The sequence below is a fragment of the Eubalaena glacialis genome, chromosome 13 (assembly GCF_028564815.1).
Source record: "Eubalaena glacialis isolate mEubGla1 chromosome 13, mEubGla1.1.hap2.+ XY, whole genome shotgun sequence".
NCBI classification, from domain to species: domain Eukaryota; kingdom Metazoa; phylum Chordata; class Mammalia; order Artiodactyla; family Balaenidae; genus Eubalaena; species Eubalaena glacialis.
The window spans coordinates 85,665,481-85,677,784 of record NC_083728.1 but is presented as its reverse complement, the minus strand read 5'-3'; the positions used below and the strand labels follow the sequence as shown (position 1 = coordinate 85,677,784).

General features: G+C 44.1%; 1 protein-coding gene across 1 annotated transcript in view; it reads right to left on the bottom strand.

Annotated features, from left to right (window-relative positions):
• NSUN5 (NOP2/Sun RNA methyltransferase 5) overlaps nucleotides 1-12,304 on the bottom strand; it is a 39,262-nt gene extending 26,958 nt beyond the window's left edge. The window contains exons 1-4 of the mRNA XM_061210138.1: nucleotides 12,194-12,304; nucleotides 11,968-12,090; nucleotides 11,272-11,446; nucleotides 11,066-11,174 (exon numbers count right to left, since the gene is read on the bottom strand). Coding sequence (XP_061066121.1) covers nucleotides 11,066-11,174; nucleotides 11,272-11,446; nucleotides 11,968-12,090; nucleotides 12,194-12,286 — 500 coding nt within the window. The 5' untranslated portion in view covers nucleotides 12,287-12,304. The remainder of the gene's footprint in view (nucleotides 1-11,065; nucleotides 11,175-11,271; nucleotides 11,447-11,967; nucleotides 12,091-12,193) is intronic.

Genomic DNA, 12,304 nt, shown 5'->3' with positions numbered 1-12,304 from the left:
GTCTGACCACCGACCTACCGGCTGACATACAGAATTCCTGCCTGTGTGCGACTGAGCACCTTACAAAGTGCAAGGCTACCTTCAGCAGAAAAGCACCCTCTCCCGGGAGGTGCATGCCTGATTAGGGCCGGTGACCTACAGCAACCCACCAAAGACCCCCGCAACATCACCTGCTGCACCCCCTCTACCACAGGTACCGGGAGATACCGGGATGTTCCCTGCTAATACATGATACACGATGTCAGCTGTAGGGCCGAGCCACTCGGTGGTCCTCCACAGCTGTTTGTTTGGCTCCGGATGTCATCTGGTTCAAGGGACTGAACAAAGTAGTCAGTGGGCATAACCCAGAGCCGCGTGGCTGGTGATTACCCACAAACCCATGCCCCTCAAGCTTGCCACCTGGCATAAAAATAATCGGAAAATATTAAATAAACCTCTGTGGGGGGCTGAATTGAGGGCTGATATTTGGACTGCCTGCACGCAACCAGGTGCCAGCGTGACCTTATGGCACTCGTCAACTCGGTCTGGTCATCACGAAGCAGCTGCATTAGCAAGAGCTTTGTTGCTGGAAGAATTACAGACCCCCTCTGACATGGCGGACTGGCTCCATCGAAAGTCGGGACACAGAGGCCCCAAAACTTGGGAAATAGTAAAAAAGTGGCATTTGCCTCTCCAATACACGGACCTCCGAGTCACAGATAAGGATGGCCCTCAGTGTCCTTTGAAGTGCCACCCTCTTCGACACACCCCAGGGTACACTGGACTCTCTGACCGTCCAGTTACCAGATGACAAGCGGACTACATAGGGCCTTTGCCAGTGTCAGAAGGACATAAATATACTCCAACCTGTGCTGACACAGCCACTGGATTGATGCAAACCTTTACCAGTAAGAAAACCTACTAGGCTGCAACAATCAAAGGCCTGTCAAAATTGGAAGTTATGTATGGAACACCAGCCCAAACTGACACGAACAAGGAATCATTTCACTGGACGTGAAATACAAGAGTGGGCAGAAACCCCGAGAAATACTTTGAATTTTCCATCTACCATACAATCCCACCGCGGCTGGCCTTATAGAGCATGTCAACGACATGTCAGAAGCCACGTTAAAAGCCCCATCTCCTGACTGCACGTGAAGAGGTTGGTCCCTCCCCACCCCCTCCACGTTGAGGTCTGAAACTATCAGACGATTAAATGCTGCCCCCAGGATGACAACCTGCAGATGAATGGCTACCTGACCAGAAGCCAAGAGCCTGAGAGTGCAGGCTCAGAAGGGAGGCCTTAAGCCTACCCTGTAGGAAGGTCCTTTCGCCACTGCCACAGGACCTCTGACCTAGTGTTACTGTAATTCATTAGCATTTAAATTGGCCTCCCCCTCCCAGGTGGCTTGGTATCCTAATCCCTTGGGGCATGGGACTTGCCTGGGTATTGCCTTCCTTCAATCAGGCCTTTTATATGGGAATGGGCCCCACTCAGACCCAAATCTCCTCTCCAAAGCATTAGCACAATGATCTGAAGTGGGTTTGCTCATGTGGGTTCCTGCTGAGGCCCCAGGTACTGAAGACATTAAAGGACAAAATACGTCATACCACCTGCCAGGAAAAAGGCCAAAACCAGGGGTGGTTTTGGCCAATGGTGATCAAACAGCTACAGTGCTACTCACAAATGAGGATCTGCCTACCTTTCACCCCTAAAACATCTGTCTTATCACTCATAGTGTTTGCCTCATAGACTCCCTGGATCTGGTTACCGGAAATGTCCTCCTCTCCTGGGCCTCAACATATGCGAAGGTCCACAATCGCTCTGAGTGCTGGGTCTGCGGCCTGTCTCCAATGCAGAGGAGATGCTGTGGACAGTTCATCTGTCCCACAGAACGGAACAATGGCTTGGTGACCAAAAATCCCCTTGGTGATCCGGTTCCTATACATGAAAGTTCTTTTTGATTATAGTGACTCTAAACAATATGTTTTTTCCCTGGTGCAAAACCGGTCAAGTAATCCCTGGATTACCACAGCTTATATTGGGATGGCTTAGTGTGGCTGGGAGCTGCACACAGAGTCTTGATGTCCAGAGCCCCCACCTGCATAGGAAGGACCAACCACACCCAAACAAATCACAGACATATGGGGGGCTTCCCTTTTAAGTCTGCTGAGGAACTCACAACATATCAAATGATGAATGGACAGGAACGGAAGCAGCTTCCTACAGAACAGGCGACTTCACGGCTCCCAAACAAGGGATCTGGAAATGTGGAGCTTATTTGTGGCCTTACTTGCCCTATGAGTGAACAGGCCAATGCACCTTCCCTTCTGGGCCGTACATACACCTCTTTACCAGGAGTTCCCTATAACCTTCCTGCTATTAAGTCCAGGTGGTGGGCCCATCATAGTATGTCATGGTGGGAATGGCAGAAAAACGAGAAAACCAGTGTAAGTGCTAAACTAGAAACACAGGTGTTAGCAATTTACCCCATCAGCTTTGAATGACTCCCATCTCTCCGTGAAACCAGGAAACCACTCAAACGAGAAAGGTGGTGCTACAAAACCATATGGCCTTAGATATGCTGACAGCCTCACAGGGAAGGACATGCACCTTAACTGGGCAGGAATGCTGCATTTACACCTTCACGTGAATCCAACATAACTGATTAACACTCCCATATGAAAACAGTCATTAATCGAATGGATGAAATCCCCTTTGCTGATGCTTTACCCACTGGCTTACTTCTCTCCCAGGTAAATGGAGAACCATAGTTCCTAGTATACTTTTGTTTATTAGGAACCCTTTGTTCTTGCTACTTCTCATACTGTTGCTTTGGGCTAGGGATACAAAAGCCACCTCTCGATATCTAGTCCTAGGGTCTATGCAGAAAAATGAAGGACAAGATTATACAGGCCGTCAAGATGTCAGGGGTGGAGAAGATGGCGGTTAACATAACTGCCACAATCTTGGGCCCTTACAGTTTCTCCTGTCCTTCGGCTGATCCTACCCAGAACTGTACTGTGCAGTAAATCACTTCTATGTCATCAAGGCCTTTGTAGTCAATAGTGTTAATAATCATTAGGACCAGGTGGCCTCCGTGCTCTGTGAGTCCCCAGTGATGAAAACCTTCACTGACATATTCCCAGTGCCCACAGGACTAGTTACCCGTTCATAAATCTTGACGTAAGAACGCACGTCCTGCCTCCAAGCACCTACCCCCATACCCTAAGTTAACTATAAAATTGTCCCAATGGCCCCTCAGTGGTGCACAGTACAGGTATGAATGCTCCCGGATTGTTGTCTGCCTGATCCAGATCCCATCTTGTGAGTAAGTTACCCTATAATAAACTGATCCATTGATTATCTGGAGCTGCCTGCCTCGTTTTCAGTCTCAAGATGCCTTCTCAGTTCGGTGGGCGCTTTTTGTTCCCTCTGTCCTCCAACATATGTGAAAAGATATTCTACATCACTAATCATCAGGGAAATGCAAATCAAAACCAAAATATCGGAGAGGAACTAAGGTGGTGGAGTAGAAGGACGTGCTCTCACTCCCTCTTGTGAGAACACCAGAATCACAAATAGCTGCTGGACAATCATCAACAGGAAGACACTGGAACTCACCAGAAAAGATACCCCACATCCAAAGACAAAGGAGAAGCCACAATGAGATGGTAGGAGGGGCGCAATCACAGTAAAATCAAATCCCATAACTGCTGGGTGGGTGACTCACAGACTGGAGGACACTTATACCACAGAAGTCCACCCACTGGAGTGAAGGTTCTGAGCCCCATGTCAGGGTTCCCAACCTGGGTGTCCAGCAACGGGAGGAGGAATTCCTAGAGAATCAGACTTTGAAGCCTAGTGGGATTTGACTGCAGGACTTCGACAGGACTGGGGAAAAGAAGAGACTCCACACTTGGAGGGCACACACAAAGTAGTGTGTGCATCGGGACCCAGGGGAAGGAGCAGTGACCCCATAGGAGACTGAACCAGACCTACCTGCTAGTGTTGGAGGGTCTCCTGCAGAGGCGGGGGGTGGCTGTGGCTCACCGTGGGGACAAGGACACTGGCAGCAGAAGTTCTGGGAAGTAATCCTTGGCCTGAGCCCTCCCAGAGTCTGTCATTAGCCCCACCAAAGAGCCCAGGTAGACTCCAGTATTGAGTTGCCTCAGGCCAAACAACCAACAGGGAAGGAACCCAGCCCCACCCATCAGCAGTCAAGTGGATTAAAGTGTTACTGAGCTCTGCCCACCAGAGCAACAGTCAGCTCTATGCACCACCAGTCGCTCCCATCAGGAAACTTACACAAGCCTCTTAGATAGCCTCATCCACCAGAGGGCAGACAGCAGAAGCAAAAAGAACTACAATCCTGCAGCCTGTGGAACAAAAACCACATTCACGGAAAGATAGACAAGATGAAAAGGCAGAGGACTATGTACCAGATAAAGGAACAAGATAAAACCCCAGAAAAACAACTAACTGAAGTGGAGATAGGCAACCTTTCAGAAAAAGAATTCAGAATAATGATAGTAAAGATGATCCAGGACCTCGGAAAAAGAATGGAGACAAAGATCGAGAAGATGCAAGAAATGTTTAACAAAGACCTAGAAGAATTAAAGAACAAACAAACAGAGACGAACAATACAATAACTGAAATGAAAACTACACTAGAAGGAATCAATAGCAGAATAACTGAGGCAGAAGAACGGATAAGTGACCTGGAAGACAGAATGGTGGAATTCACTGCTGCAGAACAGAATAAAAAAAAAAAGAATGAAAAGAAATGAAGACAGCCTAAGAGACCTCTGGGACAACATTAAACGCAACAACATTCGCATTATAGGGGTCCCAGAAGGAGAAGAGAGAGAGAAAGGACCAGAGAAAATATTTGAAGAGATTATAGTTGAAAAATTCCCTAACATGGGAAAGGAAATAGCCACCCAAGTCCAGGAAGCACAGCGAGTCCCATACAGGCTAAACCCGAGGAGAAACACGCCGAGACACATAGTAATCAAACTGGCAAAAATTAAAGACAAAGAAAAATTATTGAAAGCAGCAAGGGAAAAATGACAAATAACATACAAGGGAACTCCCATAAGGTTAACAGCTGATTTCTCAGCAGAAACTCTACAAGCCAGAAGGGAGTGGCATGATATACTTAAAATGATGAAAGGGAAGAACCTACAACCAAGATTACTCTACCCAACAGGGATCTCATTCAGATTCGACAACAGAGAAATCAAAAGCTTTACAGACAAGCAAAAGCTAAGAGAATTCAGCACCACCAAACCAGCTCTACAACAAATGCTAAAGGAACTTCTCTAAGTGGGAAACACAAGAGAAGAAAAGGACCTACAAAAACAAACCCAAAACAATTAAGAAAATGGTCATAGGAACATACATATCAATAATTACCTTAAACGTGAATGGATTAAATGCTCCAACCAAAAGACACAGGCTTGATGAATGGATACAAAAGCAAGACCCATACATATGCTGTCTACAAGAGACCCGCTTCAGACCTAGGGACACATACAGAATGAAAGTGAGGGGATGGAAAAAGATATGCCATGCAAATGGAAATCAAAAGAAAGCTGGAGTAGCAATACTCATATCAGATAAAATAGACTTTAAAATAAAGAATGTTACAAGAGACAAGGAAGGACACTACATAATGATCAAGGAATCAATCCAAGAAGAAGAGATAACAATTATAAATATATATGCACCCAACATAGAAGCACCTCAATACATAAGGCAGTTGCTAACAGCTATAAAAGAGGAAGTCGACAGTAACACAATAATAGTGGGGGACTTTAACACCTCACTTACACCAATGGACAGATCATCCAAAATGAAAATAAATAAGGAAACAGAAGCTTTAAATGACACAACAGACCAGATAGATTTAATTGATATTTATAGGACATTCCATCCAAAAACAGCAGATTACAATTTTTTCTCAAGTGCACATGGAACATTCTCCAGGATAGATCACATCTTGAGTCACAAAACAAGCCTCAGTAAATTTAAGAAAACTGAAATCATATCAAGCATCTTTTCTGACCACAATGCTATGAGATTAGAAATGAATTAGAGAAAAAAAAGTAAAAAACACAAACACATGGAGGCTAAACAATACATTACTAAATAACCAAGAGATCACTGAAGAAACCAAAGAGGAAATCAAAAAGTACCTAGAGACAAATGACAATGAAAACACGATGATCCAAAACCTATGGGATGCAGTAAAAGCATTTCTAAGAGGGAAGTTTATAGCTATACAAGCCTACCTCAAGAAACAAGGAAAATCTCAAATAAACAATCTAACCTTACACCTAAAGGAACTAGAGAAAGAAGAACAAACAAAACCCAAAGTTAGCAAAAGGAAAGAAATCATAAAGATCAGAGCAGAAATAAATGAAATAGAAACAAAGAAAACAATAGCAAAGATCAATAAAACTAAAAGCTGGTTCTTTGAGAAGATAAACAAAATTGATAAACCATTAGCCACACTCATCAAGAAAAAGAGGGAGAGGACTCAAAAAAATTAGAAATGAAAAGGAGAAGTTACAACAGACGCCGCAGAAATACAAAGCATCCTAAGAGACTACTACAAGCAACTCTATGCCAATAAAATGGACAACCTAGAAGAAATGGACAAATTCTTAGAAAGGTATAACCTTCCAAGACTGAACCAGGAATAGAAAATATGAACAGACCAATCACAAGTAATGAAATTGAAACTGTGCTTAAAAATCTTGCAACAAACAAAAGTCCAGGACCAGATGGCTTCACAGGTGAATTCTATCAAACATTTAGAGAAGAGTTAACACCCATCCTTCTCAAACTCTTCCAAAAAATTGCAGAGGAAGGAACACTCCCAAACTCATTCTATGAGGCCACCATCACCCTGATACCAAACCAGACAAAGATACTACAAAAAAAGAAAATTACAGACCAATATCACTGATGAATATAGATGCAAAAATCCTCAACAAAATACTAGCAAACAGAATCCAACAGCACATTAAAAGGATCATACACCATGATCAAGTGGGATTTATCCCAGGGATGCAAGGATTCTTCAATATACGCAAATCAATCAATGTGATACACCATATTAACAAACTGAAGCATAAAAACCATATGATCATCTCAATAAATGCAGAAAAAGCTTTTGACAAAATTCAACACCCATTTATGACAAAAACTCTCCAGAAAGTGGGCATAGAGGGAACCTACCTCAACATAATAAAGGCCATATAGGACAAACCCACAGCAAACATCATTCTCAATGGTGAAAAACTGAAAGCATTTCCTCTAAGATCAGGAACAAGACAAGGATGTCCACTCTTGCCACTATTATTCAACATAGTTTTGGAAGTCCTAGCCACGGCAATCAGAGAAGAAAAAGAAATAAAAGAAATACAAATTGGAAAAGAAGAAGTAAAACTGTCACTGTTTCCAGATGACATTATACTATACATAGAGAATCCTGAAAATGCCACCAGAAAACTACTAGAGCTAATCAATGAATTTGGTAAAGTAGCAGGATACGAAATTAATGCACAGAAATCTCCTGCATTCCTATACACTAATGGTGAAAAGTCTGAAAGAGAAATTAAGGAAACACTCCCATTTACCACTGCAACAAAAAGAATAAAATACCTAGGAATAAACCTACCTAGAGAGACAAAAGACCTGTATGCAGAAAACTATAAGACACTGATGAAAGAAATTAAAGATGATACCAACAGATGGAGAGATATACCATGTTCTTGGATTGGAAGAATCAATATTGTGAAAATGACTATACTACCCAAAGCAATCTACAGATTCAATGCAATCCCTATCAAATTACCAATGGCATTTTTTACGGAACTAGAACAAAAAGTCTTAAAATTTGTATGGAGACACAAAAGACCCCGAATAGCCAAAGCAGTCTTGAAGGAAAAAAACGGAGCTGGAAGAATCAGACTCCCTGACTTCAGACTATAATACAAAGCTACAGTAATCAAAACAATATGGTACTGGCACAAAAACAGAAACATAGATCAATGGAACAAGATAGAAAGCCCAGAGATAAACCCACGCACCTATGGTCAACTAATCTATGACAAAGGAGGCAAGGATATACGATGGAGAAAAGACAGCCTCTTCAATAAGTGGTGCTGGGAAAACTGGACAGCTACATGTAAAAGAATGAAATTAGAACACGCCCTAACACCATACACAAAAATAAACTCAAAATGGATTCGAGACCTAAATGTAAGACCAGACACTATAAAACTCTTAGAGGAAAACATAGGAAGGACACTCTTTGACATAAATCACAGCAAGATCTTTTTTGATCCACCTCCTAGAGTAATGGAAATAAAAACGAAAATAAACAAATGGGACCTAATGAAACTTAAAAGCTTTTGCACAGCAAAGGAAACCATAAACAAGACGAATAGACAACCCTCAGAATGGGAGAAAATATTTGCAAACGAATCAACGGACAAAGGATTAATCTCCAAAATATACAAACAGCTCATGCAGCTCAATATTAAAGAAACAAACAACCCAATCCAAAAATGGGCAGAAGACCTAAATAGACATTTCTCCAAAGAAGACATACAGATGGCCAAGAAGCACATGAAAAGCTGCTCAACATCACTAATTATTAGAGAAATGCAAATCAAAAGTACAATGAGGTATCATCTCACACCAGTTAGAATGGGCATCATCAGAAAACCTACAAACAACAAATGCTGGAGAGGGTGTGGAGAAAAGGGAACTCTCTTGCAATGTTGTTGGGAATGTAAATTGATACAGCCACTATGGAGAACAGTATGGAGGTTTCTTAAAAAACTAAAAATAGAATTACCATATGATCCAGCAATCCCACTACTGGGCATATACCCAGAGAAAACCATAATTCAAAAAGACACATGCACCCCAATGTTCACTGCAGCACTATTTACAATAGCCAGGTCATGGAAGCAACCTAAATGCCCATCGACAGACGAATGGATAAAGAAGGTGTAGTACATATATACAACGGAATATTACTCAGCCATAAAAAGGAACGAAATTGGGTCATTTGTAGAGACGTGGATGGATCTAGAGACTGTCAAACAGAGTGAAGTAAGTCAGAAAAAAAAAATAAATATCATATATTAACACATATATGTGGAACCTAGAAAAATGGTACAGATGAACCAGTTTGCAGGGCAGAAATTGAGACACAGATGTAGAGAACAAACGTATGGACATCAAGGGGGGAAAGTGGCATGGGGGAGGGGGGTGGTGGTGTGATGAATTGGGAGATTGGGACTGACATATATACACTAGTATGTATAAAACAGATTAACTAGTAAGAACCTGCTGTATAAAAACAACAACAACAAAAAAAAACCCAAAATATCACTTCACACCTGTTAGAATGGCTATTATCAAAAAGATAAGACATAACAAGTGTTGGCAAAGATGTAGAGAAAAGGGAACACTTGTGCACTGTTGGTTAGAACATAAATTCGTGCAGCCACTACGGAAAACAGTATGGAGGCGCCTTAAAAATTAAAAATAGAACTACCATACAATCCATCAATTCTACTTCTGGGTGTTTATCCAAAGAACACAAAAACACTCAAAGAGATACATGCATCCCCACGTTCATTGCAGCATTATTTACAACAGCCAAGTCATGGAAATAACATAAGCGTCCATCAATGGAAGAAGTGGATAAAGAAATTGATACATATACACAACAGAATATTATTTAGCCATTAAAAAGAGTAAAATCTTGCCATTTGCGACAACATGGATGGACCCTGACGGCATTATGCTAAATGAAATAAGTCACACACAGAGAGACATACATTGTATGATCTCACTTTTATGTGGAATCTAAAACAAAAACAAAAAACCAAGGTCATAAATACAGAGAACAGACTTGTGGTCACCAGAGACAGGGGGTGGGGTACAGGTGAGCGAAACGGGTAAAGGTTGTCACAGGGTACAAATTTCCAGTTATAAAATAAGTCCCGGGAATGTAACGTACAGCATGGTGACTACAGTTAATATTGCATTGCATATTTAAAAGCTGCTAAGAGAATAAATGTTAAAAGTGCTCATCCAGGGGCTTCCCTGGTGGCGCAGTGGTTGAGAATCCGCCTGCCAATGCAGGGGACACGGGTTCGAGCCCTGGCCTGGGAAGATCCCACATGCCGCGGAGCAACTCGGCCCGTGAGCCACAACTACTGAGCCTGCGCATCTGGAGCCTGTGCTCCGCAACAGGAGAGGTCGCGATAGTGAGAGGCCCGCGCACCGCGATGAAGAGTGGCCCCCGCACGCTGCAACTAGAGGAAGCCCTCGCACCGAAACGAAGACCCAACACAGCCAAAAATAAATAAACAAACAAACAAACAAACAAATAAATTTTTTAAAAAAAAGTGCTCATCCAAAGGGAAAAAAATTTACAACTATGTATGGTGACGGATGCTAACTAGGCTTATTCTAGTGACCATTTTGCAATATGTGCAAATATCAAATCATCACATTGTACACCTGAAACTAATAACGTGTTATATGTCTATTTTAAAAAAGAATGCTGCAAAATAATCCAATAATGCATTTAAGCCCACTGTTTTGGCAGCATTTCTCTTAAATCTTAAATTTTGAATGAATAATTTAACGTTAAAAAAAAGACAGTGCAGAGTTCAAAAGAAAGATGAATTTAGTTTGACACGTGCTGCGACTGTGGTGTCTGTGAAGCAGTAACATGAACCTGAGAGTAGAAAAATAGGAGAGAAGTCTAGATTGGGAGATAGAATGATCATGTGAGAAGTAGGAGTCAGAGACAGAGAAGAAATTGAGGGATACATTTAGAAAAATGTATCAGTAAAACAGGGCTCCCAAGAGAACCACTGTTTAAAGGAATGAAGGAAGACAGGCCTTGAAAGGAAATGGAGAAACTGCTGGAAAAGTAGGAAGAAAACCTGAGCGCAGTCACCACCACCCTGACTCTCTCCCCACCGATCCCTTTCCCCAGGCTCCTTCCTAGATGAGGGCAGCCAGTCACGGTTCTAAACTCACCTGGAAGCCCGACCCTGGTAGGAGAAACCTTGTCTCTTAAAATAATCAACTGCATCCTCCGAGCAGGTCTTCAGAGTGTTCACTCGCACAAATCGAGGCACCTGGGAGGCTAGGAAACCATCAGCAGTGAGTGGGCCAGGAACATGGATGGCCCTCTCCTGAGGGCCCGATGGCTATCTCCACCTCCACAACTCCTTCCAGCTCACCTGGGCCAGGTTTGGATCCCCCTTCCAACAGGTCCTCATTCTGGCTCACACCTCGGCGAACCTTGAGCCGGGCCAACTCGGCCTTCAGCCTTGCCTGGTGCCGGTCCAGCAGAGGCTTCCATCGGCCCCCGCGCCCTTTAAAGCCTCTTCCCAGCAATAACTCATATACTAGCACCTGGGGATGGGGAGAGGAAGACAGAAAACCTTGAGCATGAATATCTTGGAACGCCACAGTGCTGGAACTGGAAGAGCTAAACAGACCACCTGTCAAGACGGTAACAGGTAAAAGTGAGATACCTTATTCAAGGTCACACAAGAAATTAATGGCAGATACATGATTTGACCCTGGTGCCTTGCTTCCCAGTCCTGAACCCTTTCCCCATGGCTTCTCACCAGGAAAGCTCTGGATCCCAACCCTCCTCCCTGGTCAACATCACCGTTTTGTTTTACTTAGAGAGTCCCTACCGTCGCTACTTTGCACTTCCGTTCTTTATCTTTCACACAAGGCTCGAAGGCAAAGCATGTTCATCTCACCTGAATTCATGACCCAGCGAGCGGCTGCGCCTCCTCATTTCAGAGGAGCGACTTGACAGAGTCACACCGCGCACGGTGGCGGAGCTGGGACCGGGTTAGGAGGGGCTCACCCCACCCCATCCCACCCCACCCCACCCCATCCCACCCCACCCCACCCGTCACCTTGGCCAGGTGCGGCCGCAGCTTCTTCTCGGCGCGGAGGAGGCCGGCGCTGGCGATCACGGCGTCCAGCACGGTGGAGTAGCGCTGCGTCTCGCACACCAGCGCGTACAGCTGTTTCACGTTCTGCGCGAGGCCGAGAGAACACAGGTGAGGCGGGGGCCGGGCCGGGGAGGCCGCCGCCAGGCTCCCCTCCCGGGCCCGAACTCCGAACCCCGTACCCCGCTACCTGGAAGCTGCTGCCGTACACCAGCCCCTTAAGGGAGCCCTGGCGACTCTCCACGCCGGCCAGCACGGCCGCCGCCGCCGCGTACAACGCCATGCTCCGCGCCCACGCGTG